This window comes from Sceloporus undulatus, chromosome 1 (assembly GCF_019175285.1).
Source record: "Sceloporus undulatus isolate JIND9_A2432 ecotype Alabama chromosome 1, SceUnd_v1.1, whole genome shotgun sequence".
Classification (NCBI taxonomy): Eukaryota; Metazoa; Chordata; class Lepidosauria; order Squamata; family Phrynosomatidae; genus Sceloporus; species Sceloporus undulatus.
This window is the reverse complement of record NC_056522.1, coordinates 221,297,255-221,319,108: the sequence shown is the minus strand read 5'-3', so window position 1 is coordinate 221,319,108 and position 21,854 is coordinate 221,297,255. Positions and strand designations below refer to the sequence as shown.

Sequence of the window (21,854 nt, the reverse complement as noted above, 5' to 3'; positions counted from 1 at the left end):
TGTGCGTGTTGTTACCTTTCTCCTCCTATTGGTTGACTGACAGAAGATTAATAGAGGGAGGTTACTCTGGTTTTAAGAAATTAATTGTTGTTTTGTGTCTGCACTGCAGAATTAATGCAGTTTGACACCACTTTAACTGCCATGGCTCAATGCTATGGTATTACAGAATATGTAGTTCTGGAAGATATTTAGCCTTCTTTGTCAGAGAGCCACGGCAGTTAAAGTGGTGTCAAATCATTAATTCTGCAGTGTGGAAATAGCCAGAGTGTTTCTTAATTTAAATTTGAGCTGTTGATTTTAATCACTGCTAAAACTATACTCTCCATATGGGTATTCTTCTGTTTTATGACTCCTTTTCTTTGCAGGTCTACAAATGTCTCTAGAGTGACTAATGGACTGAACAATAAGGTAACAGAATGCAGAGTGCTGTCCTTCTATCTCCTTAGAGTGGACATTTCTGTAGTGCAGAAGTCAGGAACTTTGGGTTTTGGATTTATGCATATATTGTCCTACAGCTTGGAGGCCACTCCCTTTCCTTTTTGCAGCTGCCACCAAAGCTGTCACAGAAATTCAGTGGCAAATGTGGCTCTATGGAGCCAAGGATGCTAACGTATCCTCATGCATCATATAGCTGTCTTTTGTCACAGTTCTTAAATGGTGTAGGGTTGTCTTTTATGCTGTGGCTCATTGACTTCAACTGAGTGACTTGCAGTGACTGTAGCTAACAGGATAACTGAAACATCATGCAAAGATGCTAAAAGGTTGAGTGTAACCAGAATGTTGTTCACCTCTGCCTTTGTACAGCACACTGTGTTTAATGCCTGCAGCTCTCTAGCCCACTTCTGTAAAAGGGATACATAGGTGTATAATGTGGTGTGGATGTGTGTGTTTTGCATAAGCCACAAAACTATCACAATATAAATTCCTTGTATTTAAACAGATTTCTGATGAAACTCCCCCAAATCTTGAAGTTGATCAATGGAGAGAACTTTTTAAAGGGATAGATTCAGAGAAGACTTAATTATGCCTGAATTGAAAATACAAATTATTGCTTGTTATCTGTTTTTGTCCCTGTTTAATGCATTTCTTACTCTGTTTCTCTTACAGCTTGAAAAGATGTTAGTGGAGAGCATTAGCTGTTTGCAGTCCCACTATACTGAAGCTTTTGACAGTGAGCTATTGCAAGAGCTGTCTCCAATGTTGTGCATTATGCTTTCGAGCAAGAGCAAGCAGATCCGCACTCAAGCTGCTCAGTTCTGGAATGCAACTTTTGGTAAAGCCATAATGCTGACATACCCAGAAGAGTTAAAGTAAGAGGACTTGTGCTGCTTGCACTGTACCCTATAGTCACATGAGCAGATACTCTTGTAGAGGCTTCCCTTCATTCATATAGGACACTACCTTTTTGAATAGAAGGGTTTGTTCTGCTTCTGTTCCAGAACTTAGATTCAGCAAAATCTCCCACTGCATCAAGTGGTTCTGGCCAACTTCTCCCATACCCTCCAACAAAGTTGATCTTCAAGGGTTAGTGCACTTTCGTGAACAGCATGGGAGGTGGTCATGAAAGAGGAAGGCACAATGGATAAAAAGTTATTTTGTCATCCCCCCATCACCATCCAGAGCAGAACACATGGGATCTCTGGATTATACCATAAATGTTTATTTCCTTGCTGTAAACCTTGAAGGATTTCTAGAGATGAGTTTGGAAAGGAAAAAAATAATGGCTGCATTTTAAAGCACTCCTTTATCCTCCATGAATACCTAAGCAGATGTGACAGTCAGTGTCAGTGGCTTCCCAAAACAGAAGTCCTTCCTTTGGCGATTCTGTTCATTTACAGATTCCTTGGTTGCTTCTAGTTTCTGTTTTATTTAAAAACTGGAAACAGCCTTGAAAAACTGCATTCTCTAAGTGGTCCTTTTGTTTAAAATTTTGTTCAAGAAGTAAACTGGTTTGGTGGTAAAGTGAAATTCTGAGTGGAAAAAAGGCAAGCAGATAGTACTGTTTAACCTTTATTCAGTCACAACTAGAATAGACTCACTGAATCAGTGCAAACTTAGTAAGTTAACACTTCAGTGGGTCTACTTGGGACCAACAATTGGATGTAGGCATTTATCTGCCATTCCTCTAAGCTACTTCATGCTCATGAGACATTCTTTGGTGGCAGTTCTCTGAGGTAAAATAAACATGACTCTACACTGCTTTTAGGTTTTGGATTCTTGGCACTTTTTAGTGGGGTGAGTTGCTGAACTGATTCAAATCCCCACTTTCTTGTTTGCTCAAACTAATAACTGTATGCATAACTGTCTGATAATAACAAAGGTTTAAAATAAATAAAAGTCTTAGACAGTTAAATAAGTAACAGTTTTATTATTTATTTTATTTAAATTATTTATTGCATACCCTGCTCAACAGAAATAAATGCTCTCAGAAGGGCTTGCAGACTGCTAATTTAACAGTTCCCTATCCTCAAGTTTACAATCTGAAAAGACATTACACAAAAAGAGAAGAGAATGGCAACAGGGAAGGGGATCAAGTTCAGCAGATTCTGCTGGTTCTTCTCCCCCTCCCAAGCCAGGACAGTTGCATTTAAGATGGAGGGAGGAGGGCCTTTCATCTGCCTCTGGGTTAGGCATGGTGGAGCTTTGCCTTCCTTTTCTTTCCAAGGCCAGCGTGATGGCAATTGGTAGTACTTTGCATTCTTTGTATGTCAGTGTAAGTTCTGGTTTTTCAGCAAAACCTTTGTTATTTGCTTCCTTGCAGATCTGTTTTGTGTCAAGCCAGACAGAAAACAATTCTCTCATTGCCTGCTTTTGAAAGCATTGAGATGGTAGGAGAGTGTATTGGGACATATTCAGATTCAGTAAGTATAGCACATTCTAAAAGTCTTGGAATTTGATGTCATATACTTTTCTTCAGGTGTATGAATAGGACAGAATATAGAGTTGTATGACCTTAGTTTGCCTTACGCTCCCAAAGTTTGAATTCATTCTGCTTTTTTTTAAAAGTGAGTATTGACATGGCTATGAAAATAAAAACCTTCCTGACAGAAGGACTTCTCATAGTCTAATACTGATGAAATAAAACAAAAGGCATGTGTTTTAAGGGTATTTTAATTATGTCTTTAATTTTGTTGGAATAGACAGAGAACTCCCAATGGGATACTGTGATAAGTGGAATAGAAGTAAATCCAAGTGGGAAAAGGGACTCCCTACTGGCACAGACCAATGAACTAAAAGAAAACAGTATTCCCCATGTAACACCTGCCAAGGTAAACATAGTTTACTATCCAGGATAATATTTCTACTTGCATGTCTTAACAGTTTTTCTGTCTTAAGCACCATTAGTTTTGTTATTAATAAGGATGTCTACATAGTGTAGACTCAGTTGCAGATGTTAAAGTTTGCAGTTGACTGGGCAGAACCCAGTTCCTCCACCCCCAGGTATGAGCAAAAACCACAGCTCGCTCACTGTGTGTGTGTGTGTGTGTGTGTGTGTGTTCGTGCATGCACATGAGAGTGAATGAGTGAGAGTGTGAATGCCCATGATTGGTTACTCATATGAGAGAACAAAACAAGAGCCATATAATGTTCATATTGGTGGCTATATTGTTCCATATTGCAACTCTTGCATCAAATGTGTGAATGCTCTCTCATCTAAATACACCAAACCTAGCATTTCAATGAAAAGTTGAAATTTCTAGCCCGATATCTTGACTTGCTTGTTAATTAAGTGTATGTAGTTGTATTTTTATACCTACAGTCTGATATAGTATATAATTCAGGGATGCACAGAGCTCTTCAGTACCCCCCCCCCCCCCCAGTATGTATTGTTCACACAGTGTCCAGTTCACAAGCATGAGGGTAGAGTCAAATGACCTAAAGGTGCTAGATCCTTTCTGATCTTGGAAGCTAAACAGGATTAGCCCCAGTTGGTACTTGGATGGGACACCAGCAATGAATACAGTCCATTGGAAGGAACTGACAAAGCCACCTCTGAATATTCCTTGCCTAAGAAACCCCTATGAGATTCATGGGGTCTCCATAAGTCAACAGGATACTTACATACACACAAAGCCAGATCGTGAGCGTGGTATAGTCAGAAGAGTCTGGTGCTCTGTAGGACTTGATTGAACAGCCCTTTTAGTTCACTTCTAGAGGTGTTGTGTTTGATATATATATGTTTTACTATATGTAGCTGGTATTTTACAAACAGAAATTTCTTTAACCTTATTTTAACTATTTTTTTCATGCAATAGATGAAACTAGAGTTCCCACAGTTGAAAACAAATAGAAAAAACATGCTTCTTGAAGAAGAAAATACTGTTGACTTCGTATTTATTCCTCCAGAAACAAAAGAGAGAGTTTTGACAGAGCACCAGAAAGAAGTTCTAAGAACTAAAAGGTTTGTAGAATAAAATTGTTTTTATACAATGGTTCCTTCAGATTTGCTTGGGTTAGGGGTGAAGGACCTCCGTGAATGTGGACAAACCACAAATAAAAAAAAAATCGATTCTTTTTACCTGTCTAGAAATCTCCAGGTCCTTCAGAGAAACTCTGTGGTCAACATATGCCAGAGGTTGATCATAGAATCATGCTGGAGGATCTTCAAATGCCTAGAGAAGTGTTTTCTTCAGAAACCTCTAGGTTCTCCAGCACAACTCTGTGGTCACCTTCCAGCCGAATTGCGCTGGAGGACCTAAGGAAAACGTATTAATCAAACATGCAAATAATCAAATCCACAAAAGTCAAAGCCACAAATGTGGAGGGACAACTGTAAATCTTTCAGGTTTGCAGAGTTAGAATGCTAGATTTTGATTAATCCCTTTGTTGCCAGGAGATGTCAGAAATACTGCATTGAACAGTGTTTTGGTGGCTCTCTAGAGACCAAAAAGAACTTCCTAGTTAATTGCTCTCCCCCTTCTCTCTTTTTCCTTACCTGGGTTCTGTAACTAGAGTGATGTTGATTAATGCTTATGGACTCTTTTAGGTAGGAGGCAGAGGTGGATAGTTGATTAATCTTATGCAAGCTTCTCTTGATTCTTCCTTTGTAGCCATCTTCATGAGTTTTAATTCTTTAAACATTGGACTGTACTTAGGATGTTCGTGTTGTTCTTGAAATTTTGATTAGTTCTCATTTTGCAGGGTTGATATTCCTACTATGTACAATAATCTAGATGCCTCCCAAGACACTGCCTTATTTTCCCAGGATAGCCAAAGCCAGGAAGATTCTGTGTAAGTATTTAGATATGACAACAAAGCATTGAAATGTAAAGTCTTCATATGTTCAATTTATCTAAATATGGAGCCTTCATTTTAGGGATAAAGCAACCTCGGTAGATGCGAAAGAAGAACATGGGAATAAAGAGAACATAACAGTATCCCAGGTATTTTATTCTTTGTATTGGGAGGGTGTAGATGGGAATGATACTTTTCGACCATAAAGTAATTATCGGGAAAAAGATCTAGCATGTCATACAAAGCATATGTATGTGCTGACCTGTATTTTTTTTTTAACCAAGTATCCAGTTAACCGATAGTGTATGGCTTCCTTGACTGAATCAGACAACCCATAATGTGGTTTTCCTCTTTCCTTACTGCTTTTAACTTTGCTGAGCAGTATTGTCTTTTTTAGTGAGTCATGTTATGTCCAAACTACGATGGCTTCAGTTTAGTAATTTTGACTTCTAGTGAGAGTTCAGGCTTAATTTGCTCTTGAGTACATTTTTGAGTGACAGCAACATGTTTCTTTTCCTGCTTTGTTCTTATTGGAACAAATTCTGAAATTGTAGTAAAATAAGGTTTCAATTCTAACACAGTGTTTGAGAAGCAGGGTCAAGAATTTTTGGGGGCAGAACAAAAAAATCATTAAAATGTCAACGTGATTGAGACATGATCGGTAGTCTTGTTGATCTAATCAGGCTGTGTTGAGTGAGCTGCTGCCAGCATGTCCCACATAGTGCTATTTTGAGCTTTCTGATAGAAAGATTAGATATGAATGATATTGTCAGTATACTCATTTTAATTTTTAATATTACAACAAATTACTTGAATGCAGGATGAAAAAGTGGCAAGTGACCTGCCTGTCATCCCCTGTACTGAAGTTACTGAAAAGTGCAATACAGATGTACTTCCAGAGAAAACTGCTCTCACCACTGATGAGCAACATGATAAAAAGAGCTTAGAGTCAAACTGTAAGGAATCAGAAATTGGAGCTAATAAAACAGTTTCAGGAGAGCCAGATGTTTCTTTAAGTGAAAACACCTCTGATGTTAGCAACATGAGCTCTGCTTCTAGTGATGTCATTTCTGGAACGCCACAGCCTGTTAGCAGAAGACAGTCCTTCATAACTTTGGAAAAATTTGATAGTTCAGACGTCAGACCCTTCAGTCCCTCCTCTTTTAGTAATACCTCAGGACCATCTGGAAGCATTCCTTTGTCAGCCAAGCAGGAAAGCATGGTGAGTTCAAATGGCTCTTCCAAAGGAAAATCAGCTGTTGAGAATAATGATTCTGTGAAAGTCAAAAAGGAAGAAGGCCGCATTCGGACTAAAAGGTCATGCCTTGAAATCATAGATGCACTAGAGAATTATGTCAAAGTCAAAAAAGCAAAAGATGAAAATACGTTGAATTCAAAATTGCTTTCTGAGAGCACAGTTGGAATAAAGAGGTCAAGTCTTAGGCAAAATAAAACGGAACTTTCAGAAGAGAAGAAAACAAAGCTAGCACATCCTGATGAAGAAAAAATTATTGCAGTAGCTGTAACCACACAGGTTGAGGAGAAACATGAGTTACTTGGTGAGGCACAAGAAGCAGGATATTTGGTAGACATTCAGTCTCAGGCTTCTAGTTTGACTGTGACTGGAGATATAAAGACAGAAATTAAGCAAACTTTGGACAATGTTGCAGAGACAAAAACAGGACTAAATGTAGATTCTAAAGAGAATACCCCTCCAGTAATAGACGTATCAGGAGAAACAATATCTAATGTTAGCCAAACCACACAAACTTCACCTAATCAAAAACCATTAAGACGTTCTTTAAGACGAAAGTCAGAAACCATAGAAGGCTCTGTAGATAGTCAAGATAAGGAACACAGCCAGCAGAAAAAAGATGGGCATAAAGATGATGAAAAGCTTCTACTAATGAAGGCTCCCCAGGTTAAGGAGACTGTTTCACACAAGCAAAAATCTGTACCTGAAAAAACAATAGATACACAAAGAGGTATACATGAAAGTAATGCTATAGAAGGAATAATCACAGATGAATGCCACACCTCAAGAAATAGCCAAGAGGAGGGTAGCAAAAGCACTAGGAAGTCTGAAGGCAATAACAGTGCTTCTGACATAAATGACCTGCAAGACTCTGCACCAGATGCTGCTGCTGAGAAAGCAAAAGAGCCTCCACGGTACCATACCCGAAGAGCCTCACAAGGATTGCTTACTAGTATAGAGAATTCAGAGTCGGATAATTCTGAAGTAAGAGAAGAAGGGACCAAGAGGAAAAAATCAGGAAGACTGAAAAATAAAATCAGTTCCCTTGGAAACCATGTAAAAGAAGATCTGGAAAGCCAAGATGTTCATTCACAAGGTCCAGTAGAAATCCAGAAAGTCTTAGTAGAAAATAAAGAGATGATCCTATCTGAGAGTCATATGAGCATACCTCTGGTTTCAGATAATAGTGAAGAGGGAGACAAAAATACCTTCCAAGGTAGGGACCATTTGGAACACAAAGAAAATATGGACATTCCACTGTATAGAGAGACTTCCCATCCAGAGAAAATTTCTGACAAAATGCTGACAGAGACATCTTTAGAAAGTAAGCAGGGAACTAGAATTCTTGATACCGATTCTGTTGCATCCTGCAGCACAAGCAATATTACTGATATTTCTGGAGATAATGCCCATGGAACAGTTGTTGCTTCTGGTTCATCTGAGAAAACAGAGCCGTCTGAATGCCTGCATAAAAGAAGCAAGCGGACCAGAAGATCAAAGAGCTGTGATTGCTGTGATGAAAAGTCATCTGTACAGTTAGAACAGTCAACAGCTGATGTTAAAAAAGTAGGTACTCCAGAATCAAAGTTAAAAGAACATAAAAAGGCACCTAGTAAAGCAGCAATGGCTTCACCATCTGTTCAAGCTGAAGAGTCTGAATCTGCGGAAAGACTCACTGTGGTACCATGTGCAACAAGTACCCCACTACTTTTCTCAAAGGACTTGGCTGACCTAAAAGATTCAAGAAGAGATATTGAATCTGATGGGCATTTACCAGAAGTTGAAGTTCCAAAAGAGGAACCAAAGAACTTGCCATGTGTCAAAAGTGACAGGCCTGTTACAGACAGCCTGGGTTGTGTTGATCTGGCTGAAGAAGCTTCTGGACCAAGTTCAGCAGACTCTCATTCAAAAGAATCTATTACGCAGTGTCCATCAGAAGTGGACACAGATCCAGATGCTGAAAAAAAGGTTGTCACTAATCAGAGTGATGAATTAGAAGAAGCAGGGATGGATGTTGACCAACCTGAGGAAAAACCCTCTAGTGAAACAGTTATCAATGTTGTTCAGAATGCTGTGGAAGAGGCTACAGTAGCTTGCATAACGGTGCTACCAGAACCTCAAGAAACTGAAGTAGGCCAGGAAGAAAATGCAGAAAGTGTAATAGCAGACACATCGGTGGGATATCAAACTTCAGATTTGGTACAAAAGGACAGAAGTAACACAGATTCTCCTCTCAGGTCTAAAGAACTTGATGCTTTATCTTTGGCCAAGATGAGTGAAAGCCCTAATGGCGTGCAAGCACGCTGTGTGTGGTCTCCATCAGCCTCTCCCTCTACCAGTATTTTGAAGAGAGGAGTAAAAAGACAACAAGAGGAGGATTCTCCATCACCTGCAAACAAGGTATTTTTCATTTTAAATTTCTATATGTTATATGTCTATAAAATAATATACCCTACTTTTCCCTCCCTTTTGATTAACATCTCAGTTTTTTGTCATTTCTACCTCCCCATATCCATCATGTTAAATGAGTTTAATAGTTTCAGATCATTGGGGATGGGTATGTCTTAAGCAAAAGAAGCTTCTGAATTCCTTGTCAGAATAAATGCTGATGCTCACAGTGAATCTGATTTTATATATGCAGGGTGTCAGGCATCTGTCACAATCTCTAAACCCAAGATCCTGTACACCTTGCTAGTATTGTTCCAGGGGAAGAGAAGGTAAAGAAATTGCTTAATGGCATGTGGTGGCAAGGAAAAGAAGGTGACAACAATGGGAGAAAACAGCTGGCTTCAAGCAGCCTATTTTTTGAATGACTGGATGTAAAGAGTACATCTAATTTTTTTTATCCTCTATGAGAAAAAGTATCTTATTAAGTTATTGTTGTTGTGTACCTTCAAGTGGATTTCCATGACTGAGTAGGGAAATCGCTCCCCCTTTCGAAACATGGTCAACTGTGAGATTTAGTCATTATTGGGAGGGGGGTTAAAATGTTTTACAGGAAATTTAATTTTTATGCAAAAAACCAACATGGTGTGCAAAACCTCCATTTTTTAAACACAAAAATAAATTTTTCACACTAACTAGTTTTTAATGTAAACAGATTTTTTGCTAAAATGTCCCAGGATAGAACAAAAAATGTGTGGGGGTGGGGCAGGAGGCATTAGAAATAATTTATTCTTGCATGCAATAACAAACAATGGAATGACTTGCATCCCTATCTTAGAGTCAAGGCACTTTGGAAACATTGCCACTGTTCCTGAGATGCAATATCACTGGACCAAGGTTTATATAAAGGTGAATGGAGCTAGCCAGGTGTAGTGATTTGAGCATTGGATGATGATTCTGGAGGCCAGGGTTCAAATCCCCCATTCAGCTATGGAAACTGATTGGGCAAGTCAACACTTTCTCAGCCCCCCCCCCCCCCCCCCGAACAAATCATGCCAAGAAAGCCACGTGATAGGTTCACTTTAGGGAGGTCTCTATACGTTGGAAACTGCTTGAAGGCACACAACAAATAGAATGGTGAATCATTACAAAATCAGGTAGTATTAATTCACATTCAGCTATTGAAAAGTTATTACTGATAACTTAATTGATACTCATGTTGGCTTTTTAATGCACTTAAACAACATTGCTATTCACTTTCCTAGGAGTATAAAGCACTACATGGTTTTGTTTTAAATGTCTTTTTAAAAAAACTGCATGTAGACAGTTTGTGCATCCAGTGTATATAAGTTTAATCTGTATATGTCTATGGCATTTAAATCTATTTAAATAATAATTTTATTAAATTTCTGTGAACAGAATCGACGTGTTTCTTTTGCCAATCCAATTTACCAAGAAGAATTAGCAGATGATATTGACCGGCGTAGTCCTGTGGTTAGAATCCATTCTTGTAATGGTTCTCAATCTTTCCAAAGTGTTAAACCTTCACCCAGCTCCCAAGCCAAGGTAATAACTGGGTTTCTTTCCCAATAAATAATAGCTTGAGATTCAAGAGCTTTGCCATAGACAAATATTTAACCATACAAAAGAGGCTTACATTCAGACATTTCTGTGTAGAGAGCACTTCAACACGGGGATTGGCACCTCTGACCCTCTTCCCACTTTAGTTACTTACAGTCCATCAAAAGTTGTGTCCAGAGCAGTGAAACCATGATATGCAGAAGTGCTTTCTACTGTTCTATGGGGACAGCTGCTTCAATTTAAAGTCCAGCATTCAGGCAAGAAAGTAGCAAGGAAGTTCTAGTTTTCTTTAACACTCTGCTAGATCACTAAAGAAGTATTAATTGCCTCAGGAAGTATGTGCCCCATTCCTTTAAACTGGTTGTTGTCATACTACTAAATTAAAGAGCCCCAGTTACAGTCAGACTACTTGAATAGAATTAGTGATGGGTTTTTAGGTGATATTTGTGTTCCTGAGAGAGCTTTTTTCCTCTTCTCCCATCCAGCCTATTACCACTCCAGTCAAAGGATCTCTGTCCCCAGGATCTCGTAGCCATAAATATAAGAGCTCAAAGAAGTGTTTAGTAAGATGGCTTTCATTTTATGTTTCTCTTCTCTATTTTTGTTTTGTTTTGGTTTTTTTTCTTTGTATTCAGCTAAATTAAACTGAGCCAAGGTAATAATATTTTGTTTTGTTTTAAGATCGCTGAAATGGTCAAGGAACCTTTACCAGCTCCTACAGAAAGCATATATCCTGCATTGGTGGGCTGTAAAGCACCAGTTGACACTATTTTGCCACAGATAACCTCAAATATTTGGTAAGTAGCACATCAGGGAGGCAAAAGACTTCCAAGCAAATACTGTTTGAAAATCTCCTTGAATGGTAGATATATCAGAGACTGCAACAACAAAAAGGCAGTAGCAACAAGAAAAAAATGCAGAGAACAACATGGCTAGCTGTCTATTTTCTGTAGTGAAGGAGCCATCCAGCATGGGTTACTTCCATCAATTCCCAGGCAACGTATGAACCTATTGTAACCTGTATAGCTTGTATTTTTCTAGTCAGATCACGAGCTCCTCCCTCAGTTGTTCACCTTGGCTCATTTGGATCAGGTCATTCTTCACCTCCTATTTCTTAGGGTTGTGTCTTCTGCTTACTGTCCTTGTTTTAAAAAACAAACAAACAGCTTCATTTATATACCGCTTCATACTATCTTAAGCTGTTTACAAAATGTAAGCCAATTGCCCCCAACAATCTGGGTACTCATTTTAACAACCTTGGAAGGATGCAAGCCTGAGTTGAGCTTGAGCCCTTTTGCTGGTATTGAACTCGCAACCTTATGGTTTTGAGTGAGTGGCTGCAGGGCAGACATTTAACCGCTGCGCCACCAGGGCTCTAAGAATTCCAGACCAACTGTCCTTTAATTTGGATTTGGTTCTTGTGTTGCCCTTTCACCTTTCCCATTGTGTTACGGTTTCCTATCCTATATTTTATCTCTTACTCGCTTGCATTTTTGCAATCTATTGGGAGTCCCAGACTGCATGCACACTGCAGAAGTAATCCAATTTGACATCACTTTAACTGCCATGGATCAGTGTTGTGGAATTGTGGGAATTGTTGTTTCTTTTACCTCAATTCTCAGTAGTTCAAAGCCCTTCCTTTTGGTGTGACATCAGCCTCCAGTGTTTTTACATGGTATTGGTAGGTCATACCATGTATTGGTTGCATCGCAGAGATTTGTTCATCTTGGTGCCATTCAAGATGTACAAGTAGATTGAATTTCACTTTCTCCAAAAAGATTATGCATCTTTGCTTTACCACATGAAAGTGGTTGATCGGATGTCCTTGGCTTATCTTGGTTCCATGATAAATTCTCTGCTAGTAGTTTTGGGGGCCTATTTTTATTCACATCTTGTTCTGTGATTCCTTCTCACATTTCACATTTAATTAGTGTGTAATGAAGTGTTGAGGCAGGGGTGTCAAGGGAAACTCACCTCCGCCCGTGGCCCTCCTTCTCCAGGACATGCCCTACATTCTCATAGCTCTCCTACCTGATAGAAAACTGCACTGAGATAAAAATTTAGTGTGGGAAGCAGAGTGTCCCTTTGCAAACGTGTATGTTTGCTTTGGGAAAAAGCTTGGTGAACTAAATGCTACAGTGTTGCAAAGTCTGTAGACTAAAGTACACATTTGCATACATGGAATTGCAATTTTAATAGGCGCAGTGAATTCTGATCAAGGTGCATATTGACATCTCATTGGAAATGAGCATGCTCTTCTTACCTTGTTAAATGTTTGGCTTTAACTAAGGGCCAGAGGATTAGGACAGCTCATTCGAGCAAAGAACATCCGAACTGTGGGTGATCTGAGTTCCCTGTCAGCAGCTGAAATCAAAACACTTCCCATTCGTTCTCCCAAAGTGTCGAATGTTAGAAGGGCTCTTAAAGGATACCATGAGCAGCAGGTAAGTCATCTGTAGTCAACTGTTCCAGTAAACTATGCATGAGAAAATTGCTCTGATAAGCATGGAGAGTACTCTTGTGCTTTCCTGAGATCTCCCCCCTTCACCATTGTTCTGTTAAATGTCTTGGAGTTAGTCCTGTAGCTAAATGATTAATTTCTATATAGCAGGAGGAGGGAGGTTTCAGAAGATTTAATGATGAGTAGTATTTCTCCTCTCCCTTTCTAACTTCCCTACATGATCTATGAGGGGAGTTGGTTTGCAACCTCTGTTCCTGATTCTCCCCACTCCTGTCCTACTTAAATCTACCTGATTCTTGGATAAGTCCATTTTTCTCCCACTTCCTTTTTGGTTTCTAAATTAACTGGACTTTGGGGAATTTTCCCTGTACACATGCAGCTAATCTTTTCAACATACCTGCAAAGTTTCTCAAATAGACAAAAGCCCCTGCTGGGTAATATTGTTTTACTGCCCAGCTGGTAGACTCCAGACTACCAAGCTCCTCCTTTAGAAGGAATAATTGCACTGTATACATATACACTTGTCCCTCCTTTTTTGCAGACTTGGAGTCCGCGGTCTCACTCTTCACAGGAGGAATAAGCAGAGGGGGATAAAATGGCGGCACATGCGCCATTATTTTCAGTGAGACTCAGATATTTCTGAGTCACCATTTTCATGGGGGGAGGGAGGTTCAGAACGGATCCCCTGTGAATTGGGAGGGGTACTGTACATTCCCTCCATCCATCTAGCCTTTTTTTATAAAATGAAAAACCATAGCCCAGTCTGTTGTATAGAGAACTACTTCCAAACTTACGAAAAGATCACCTGTTTTTCCTCTGAAATATGTAGATAAAATCTCATGGACTTGAGGAAACTGCTGATCAGGATGATACAGAAAAGTCTGTCAATGGCACTGATGAGAAGGCTTTTTCCATGAGTGATGATAAAGCTGTAGCAGGTAAATATGCCAGAAATGTAATGCTGACTGTGTGAGATGTGTTAGTGCAGTCCAGCAACATTTGGAGGACCTTAACAATTTCCAACCCAACCTAAACCATTTGCATCCCATGTTAAGGCTATTGCTATACTATCATCGGCAGTGTGATTGCTACCATACCATACTGTGATTTCTACTGTATGTTTAGGTCTCCTCTATGTATCACACTAGCAATGCCTCTTCCCATTGGGTGGAAGATTGGGTGCGTGTAATTGGATAGATAAATGTTGCATACCATTAACATAGGTATGGATCTCGAGAATAATTTCTGCTGGGTGTCCGTGAATAGATGTGTGTTTACTGTTTTATTTTCTTCTCAGGCGAGCCAGTTGCCTTGAGGGCAGATGACCAGTCAACTGTAGACCTTTGGGCCCAGATCAATACACTTGCTGCTCAGATGACATCTGAAAATCTTCTTAGATATTCAGGGAATGAACTCTTTGAAATGCAAGAGAAACTCCATAGCATGACAAATTGTATTATGAAAAATTTACAGAGTCGTTGGAAGTCTTCATCCCAAGAGAGCACTGTTTAATCATTTTATGTAATTCTTTAAAAAAACATCTTATTTCTAAAATCCTGTATTTTTATTTTGGGTGAATTCATGAGTCTGATGTTTTCAACTGATGCATTTTAAAAAAAAATAAGAAAGCATGCAGGCATTAACCTTTAAAATTCTGTGCCCTATCCAAATTGACAATTTTATAATTGCTGCTATGCACATTTCCCCAAATTTTAAGATGTGCAAAGTCTGTGAAACTTCATGTTTAGTAGATTAGTTATATTTTTAAAAAGCAGGCTTTGATGCAGAGCTGCATCAGACATAGTGGGAAAACCTGGATTTCACTGATGAGAGTGAAGTTTGAAGTCATTTCCCAATTCCTGATATTTTTGAAAGTGCTGTTTTTTTCATATTAGGGTGTACAGTAGGTTTTTCACGTGAAATTGTACAGTGCTTAATTAATACTTAACCAGTATCTCCAAATAATTATTCAGCTTTATACACAGCCTATTTTTGCATGCATCTGTTATGCAAAAGAAAACATGTCAGTACACAATTCCAGTGGGTTTTCTCAGGATCAAATCACAAGTCCTTAGAATTTTATACGCAACAGAGCTATGCTTTCTCCCTCCTCCAGGATAAAGTAGATTGGGCAGAAATAACTTTGTATATTATGTATAGTTTTACCAGTTACAGATGTTATAAATTATGGTCTCTGCATGCAATAAACTGTGATATCTTTGGATGGGAGAAATTTTCACTGAATAAAGCATACTATGTTTGCCAGTTTGGACAGAGATATGTGAGACACTTGGTTAGGAAACAAATATATATAAATAAAATAGTGAATGTTCGTAGTCATTTTGGTTTGATTCTGGCATGGTTGAAAGAAGTTTGGCAGTCCATGTGCAAGAAAACTGTGTACAGCTAACACTTCCAAAGAGAAAAGAAGCCTCTGTGTAGGAAGGGAACAAGTTTGCATAGAATAAGTATAGGGTTTGTGCTTGCAGGTAAAGCCAGAGATCCAAAGAACCACAGAAATTGTTCAGTTGTCTCAGGTGCTTTTGCTTGTTCCTGTTGCTCTGAAGATAGCTTCCAATCCTTTCGTTGTAGACATTTCTTCATACCTAATCTCATTTTAAACTAGTCACCCTGACACAACTTTCCGTGTTTGTACTTAATCCATTACCATTTCCCCCCTGCATGTGTGTTTTGAAAACCTGAGCTGCTTGAGAAGCTGTTTATTCAACAACTCTCTCTTTATTGGAATGGCTTGCAGCTGTGTCTTCAGCAGCACTCTTAAACTCCTGTCCAGGTTGAGTTCCCTTCTTAAATATATTTATCTGTGGTATCTCCTTTATGAGTTCTCATTTGCTTCTAGTAGTCTTTTATACATAGGTTTGGAGACATTAGAAGCATAGGTAGTACACCCTTAATGTATTTCTTGGTTTTCTTGACTAGTAGTGAATGCTACTATTTCTGTGCAGTAAATAAGCATCCAAGCATGGGTCACTTTACTGTATGTTGTGTTCCTTTAAGTCATTTTTGACTTACAGTGACTCCATCACAGGGTTTTCTTGGCAAGATTTATTCAGAGGGAATTTTCCATTGCCTTCCCCTGAGGCTGAGAGAATGACTTGCCCAAGACCATTCAGTGGGTTTCCATTGCTAAGCAGGGATTCAAACTCTGGGCTCCTAGACTAAAACCAGGTCCTCTTACTGCCTTTTAAAACGCAAGCAGAAAAATTCAGGGAGGATAAAGCTATGGATGGCTACTAATTATGACAGATATTTTATTTCCATAGCCAGAGACGTCAAACACATTTCATCATGTGTTCTCTGCTTCTTCTGGACAATATGGGAAATTATCCTTTTGAGTGTCTACTGAGTACGTAGAAAATAAGTTCCTTTCATATTTACAGTCAGCCCTCCCCATAGGCAGGCTTGCCATCCGTGGCTTTGAGCTTACGTGGAAGGCAAGCTCCAGCAGAAATAATGGGGTGTGGACCCACGCCATGCACCCTGCGTGCCGCCGTGAGCACACACCCCATTTTTTCTATGGGGCTTGAGCATATGCTTTTTCCCCATACACAGGGGTGGTGGTCTGGAACAGATCCCCCATGTATGGGGAGGGCAGACTCTATATGTTTTTCCCCACACCTTTTCCACCAAAATAAGAAACAAAATGTGTGCAGAAATGTGAAATTTATTAGTCACTAATTTAAGAGAGAATAACAGCACTGTGATCCCAGAACACTCAGATGAAAAAGGCATGCATCAGCATTCTCTAAGCAGACAAGAGGAGAGGCTTTCCCGTGTTTAACTGGTTTGAGGTATTAAGCTTTACAATATTGTTACTGACAAAACAAAATAAATACATTCACCTAATTAGAATATCCAAGGAGAACACTATGTTGCTTGAAAAGAAAACCATTAAAACCAACACAGTTTTTGTATTGAGAAAGTGTGTGGATTCATTTTTGATTCCAAAAAGGTGATCTATATCTTGGAATTGAGAATCAAACAAGTTCCCCACCACCACCTTTTTGGCATAACTCCAATGAATTGAAGATAATGGTTGAGGTTGATAGGATGATGATGCTTCCCTCTTGATACTGTGACTAATCTTACAATTCAGTTCTGATAACATTTGCTGAACATGTTTGACAGACCAAATGCCTAAGGCATATCAACAGGAAAACAGGTACCTGAGAAGCTGTTAAAGGTAATAACAGGCAGTTGCAATGTAAGGTGCCTTTTTATTGTCCTTGTTGATATGTTTTAGGGACGGTCACCCTTTTTAAGGCTTAAAGTGCTTCTACATAGTTGGCTGGAAGCATGCCTGTTTGCCCGGTTCTTTGCACAGTCCCGTACATCCATCCTTCATCAATGGCTTGGACGTTGACAAGAGCATCACCATCTTTGAAGGACACTTCATCTGCATCTGCTGCTGTGTAGTCATACATTGCACGGTACGTCTTCTGTTGTGATCATTTATAAAAGAAAGAAAAATCTTCAGGTTACACATATAGTATGTTAGGGTAAACCTGGAGAAACAAATTGCACCCCAAGGCTGTTCCTGTATCCCCTAGGCACAGATTCCTCCATACTACTGAGGTTGGGTGGGAGGTTTATTGCCTCTGCCAAAAGGCTGTAGAAGCAGCAGTTCATCTTTTCTGTAGCTCACAGGGCCCTCTTGCAGTGTTTCAACATGGTGGTTCCCACACTTTGCTCCTCCTGGTGTTTTGAACTTCAGCTACCAGAAGTCCCAGCCAGCTTTGCCAATCAGGAATTCTGGGAGCTGAAGTCCAAAACACCTGGAGGGCCAAAGTTTGGGACTCACTACATTTAAAAACCAGTTTTGCAAAACCAGAAATGAACATCTGGATACCTACAATTGTGCCTCACCCCCATTAATTTAGGGAATTTTTTTTACTATTAATTGAAGAGGGCCCTGCATTTGATATGTGGCTTTTCTAAGCACAGCAGCCTGTTACATGCACCAACCCTGTTCCGAAAGATAATCTGCCTACAGAAAAGCCTGTTGTTTTGCTTACCCCTGCAGTGGATGGATGAGAGGGGATGGATGATACAGTTGTCTGCTGAGTGGCAACAGAAGATGATCTTTGTTGTGGCAGCTCTACCGTTTTTGCATGCTTATAATCCACTAGAAAAGAAAATGGGTGTGAGTAACAGGAAGGCACTAGAAACTTGATCTTCAAAATTTTCAGTGTGCTGTCAAAAAGGCATTACAGTGGGAAAAGAGTGCTGTTGCATTTTATTTGGTTCTGATGACAACTGGTATTAATACAAATGAATGATTTGGAGAAACCTCTCTCATGTTTAACAAAGATGCATGGAGAAATTGGAACACAGAATTCTTCTAGCCAATATAGCAATAGAAAGTACAATTAGCTTATACTTTGTAAACCACTTAGGGAGTGCACTTAAGCACTCCCTAAGCGGTTTACAAAGTATAAGCTAATTGTTCCTAACAAGCTGGGTACTCATTTTAGTGACCTTGGAAGGATGACAGGTTGAGACAACCCTGAGTCCCTGGCTGGTATTGACCTCACAACCTTGTGGCTGGGAATGTCTGCAGTACTGGCATTTAACCAGTGCGTCACCAGGACTCCTTGGAGAAAATATCTTTGCATGACACTTTCCCTTACTGTATTTTCCTAAGGCATTGGAAAATAGTGAGCCGTTACTTTCCCTTATTGTATCCACAGGCATTAGGTTTGTAGTGATGCCATTAATGAAGGACAATTTTTCTTATTTTGATCTTGACTACATGCGAAGACTACTTGTGAGGAATCATTCACTGCACATGTACCTCTGACATACTTGAGATTTAATTACAAAAAATCAGTGGTGTGGTTTAAGGGCATTTGTTACTTCATCAACTATATTATGGGAATGTAACATGAAGGACCCTTGAAATTAGCAATTAACCTTTCCACTTTTGTACCCTGAAATGTCTTTGTCCCTTCGAATCTTGATGTAGCATCAATGAGAGCATGGAAGATTTACTTTTGTCATTGCCTATGCTGGGAGGAAAATTTTGAGAACTGCCACTCAAAAGCCTAAATTTCTCAATTTCTTTTACCTGTGGCAGCTGTGGTGTAGAAGCCTCCATTGCTGTAATAGGAGAGGTGCTGGTCAGCAGCGTCTGAATGCTCAGATTTTTCATCTCCGGCACTGAGACTGAGTGCGCTGGCAGAACGGGATTGCTCTCGGCTGCGTCGCTGGGCTTGAACTGGAAGTCAAAGATGAAGAAATTATGATGAGAGAGAAACTTTGACAGCAGATTTAGCTGGTAAGGAAATGATCTAAAATTCAATATAAAGTAAAGTTTTATTGGGGTAACGATGGGGACTGAAGACTGTTGTACTACAGAGGCTTGTATCCATACGCAACAATTCACAAGATTGCATAACATACCCGTAATCAAGTGTAAGCTTCTCGACTGAATGTTGTCTTCTGCTGGGTCATAATCAAAGACTGATCCAGGATTTGTACGCCACACACGAAGATCTGTGAAAGATATGTTGGGATGTACTTATTAACAGGCTTACAACCTCCTGGCAAAGTCACATGATCACTGCAAAGATTTTCACATGCATCACAGTCTGAGATGACTTATCCCGGGAAGAACCAGGAAAGCTCCAGCAACAAACCATTCACAGGAAGTCCCATGAATGGTTTGTTGCTGGCTCTTCCCGAGATAAGCCCTCTTAGATCACAACATTGTCTGAAAATCTTTGCCGCGATTGTCCAACTTTGCCGGGAAAATGCCTTCGGAATCCCTGATTTTCCCCTGTGTGATAGTCTCCATACAGCAGAGAAAAGAGATTTGAAAAGCATGTAGAAAAGTAGAAAACAAGCTGAAATGCATTGGGCTTTTTAAACACTGAATATACCATTGGCTATCCTAGAGCACATGGAGCTTGTCTCTTCATTGTTTTCTTCTGTGTCATACAGCACCTAATCTTGGAACTGACAGGGAAAATATATATAACACACACACACATATACATATATACATAAATCTACAGCGCTATATAAATAAAGTATAATAATAATAATAATAATATAATTCCCTAAATTTATAAATATATATTTAGGAAATGCTATTCAACACACACTTGTTATGTGACTTCTCCAAAAGGTTTTGTAAATGGGAAAGAAAGGAAGTGCTCCTTTTGCTCTGAACTGTGGGTAGAATCCTGTAGCTGACATAAACTGCTGTAACCTACCGTTATGGGTGTGTATGTTCTAGTATTTTGGAAGTGGAAAGCAAACAGTAGAACCCAGCCAAAGTATGCTGACAGAAATTTAGTCTGCCATCACAGAAAACAGTATCTTGTCCACAGTTAACAACAGTCCATATGAATGATTTTATATACATTCATGGTTTAGTTTTTGGCATTTGGTAAAATATATTCATGGTGCCCCACAGCAGAAAGTTCTGAGCAGTGATCCAAGCTAGACCAATTGTCATCTTTAGGCTAAACTGACATGATGCTATGGGACTTAGACAAAAAGGCAGCTTCCTAAGGCGATTATAGCACAGGAATTCCATGACGGGATAGAAACAGGTTGTAACCATCTGGAACGGATCTTACTGCATAGTCAGCCTCGCAGGATATCCCCAGCATGTTAAAAAAAATATGTATACATTTAGCCAAAATGGAAATCATAAGAATAGTGGAGACCTGGAAGGGGGGGGGGAAGGTCATCCATGGATACACTTTCTAAAAAGCCTTCCAGTGGTCTCTGGAAGGCTCAAAATGTTTTAATTTAATTATGCAAGGTTTACCTGACCTGATTGTTTTTCTTGTAGTAATCTATTCCTAATCTTTTCCTGCTATTTCTATCTCTGGTATCAAAGATTCTGTTAAAGAAGTAAAGAACATATCTGCTTCATCAACTGAACTATATCTATACATTCCTTAATTTGCAAAGGAACTGTGCATCATAACATCTAAATACCTGTGAAGTTATTAAATTCTTGATCATGATCTATCCGCTTCTGCTCCATTTCCACCACTCGTCGCTGAATGCCTCTGTAGTTAATGTCACTGAAGTCCTGCATATTCTTTTTTACACGTTCTGTTATGGGGTCAGTAACTACAGGTGTGAAGCTGCCTTTGCTCTTTTCAAAGTCTTCATGGTATTTCACCTGGAATATTTTAGATAAATAAGATATCTATTCCAGCTGTTCCTATCTTACTTCGAAGAAGGGGAACTTTCAGCCCATTAACCTAGCCCATCTCACCCAGTATCCTGTTTTGGCCACCTCAGGGACAAGTCTCTCCCCCCCACACACACCCTATTTCATAAAGTCCTACCTCCTCCAGTCTGCAAGAGTGATTTGAGAGTGGGAGGTGCCTGTGAAATTCCATGGTTATTTCTGACTAGTGATTGGGAAGGTAAGGACTCCCTTTCCTACTCTCAGACCATGCTTCTGGGAACTTGTGGAAGTACGGACTGAGAGAGCAGTATTACTCTGGCCCTCTCCTTACATGAGAAAAAAGGCAGGGGAATGAAATGACGTGCCTTCAAGGCAGTGCTTCCAGAGGCTCTTGGAAGTACCAGCTGAAAGTGCTTCTCTACCCTAACCCAGTGGGGAGGTGGAAGGAAGCCCGTTCCCCAGCCAAAGGTGGAAGTCATGGACCAAATGGCCATGAGTGTTGCTATACCACCTAATAACATTGGGCCCACAGAGAGCTAGGCTGGTTGAATCTAGGAGGCCTCTTTGTTTCTTCTGTTCCCAACCTGTCTTCGATGATCTGTATTTCTACTAACCTTTTACCATTTCCTAGTTCAGATGTACAATAATTTCACTGGATTTACTTAATATTGTATGTCCACTTGCTGCAAACAATGAACCACAAAAGTTGATTCTTTCTCTTGCTTTTAATGTTGTGGCAATATTGGCTGCGTCTTAAAGCA

At 39.6% G+C, this 21,854-nt stretch overlaps 2 protein-coding genes across 26 annotated transcripts in view; one reads left to right on the top strand and one right to left on the bottom strand.

Annotated features, from left to right (window-relative positions):
• The window catches only part of RIF1 (replication timing regulatory factor 1), a 37,705-nt gene extending 22,468 nt beyond the window's left edge, over positions 1-15,237 (top strand). Inside the window, exons 22-35 of one of the 2 annotated variants that reach the window (XM_042478435.1) lie at positions 366-408; positions 1,108-1,310; positions 2,762-2,861; positions 3,141-3,269; positions 4,257-4,402; positions 5,143-5,232; positions 5,318-5,384; positions 6,056-8,890; positions 10,295-10,441; positions 10,942-11,019; positions 11,138-11,253; positions 12,747-12,900; positions 13,747-13,855; positions 14,215-15,237. In XM_042478435.1, the coding sequence (XP_042334369.1) occupies positions 366-408; positions 1,108-1,310; positions 2,762-2,861; positions 3,141-3,269; positions 4,257-4,402; positions 5,143-5,232; positions 5,318-5,384; positions 6,056-8,890; positions 10,295-10,441; positions 10,942-11,019; positions 11,138-11,253; positions 12,747-12,900; positions 13,747-13,855; positions 14,215-14,429 (4,432 nt within the window). In that variant the 3' untranslated portion in view covers positions 14,430-15,237. The remainder of the gene's footprint in view (positions 1-365; positions 409-1,107; positions 1,311-2,761; positions 2,862-3,140; positions 3,270-4,256; positions 4,403-5,142; positions 5,233-5,317; positions 5,385-6,055; positions 8,891-10,294; positions 10,442-10,941; positions 11,020-11,137; positions 11,254-12,746; positions 12,901-13,746; positions 13,856-14,214) is intronic. The other variant, XM_042478443.1, reaches the window with a different exon arrangement.
• Positions 15,238-16,584: 1,347 nt separating this feature from the next.
• NEB (nebulin) overlaps positions 16,585-21,854 on the bottom strand; it is a 215,393-nt gene continuing 210,123 nt past the window's right edge. For all 24 annotated transcript variants that reach the window (XM_042478209.1, XM_042478218.1, XM_042478235.1 and 21 more), the window contains 5 exons: positions 20,892-21,081; positions 19,341-19,433; positions 19,006-19,155; positions 17,954-18,063; positions 16,585-17,377 (listed from right to left, as the gene is read on the bottom strand). In XM_042478209.1, coding sequence (XP_042334143.1) covers positions 17,204-17,377; positions 17,954-18,063; positions 19,006-19,155; positions 19,341-19,433; positions 20,892-21,081 — 717 coding nt within the window. In that variant the 3' untranslated portion in view covers positions 16,585-17,203. The remainder of the gene's footprint in view (positions 17,378-17,953; positions 18,064-19,005; positions 19,156-19,340; positions 19,434-20,891; positions 21,082-21,854) is intronic.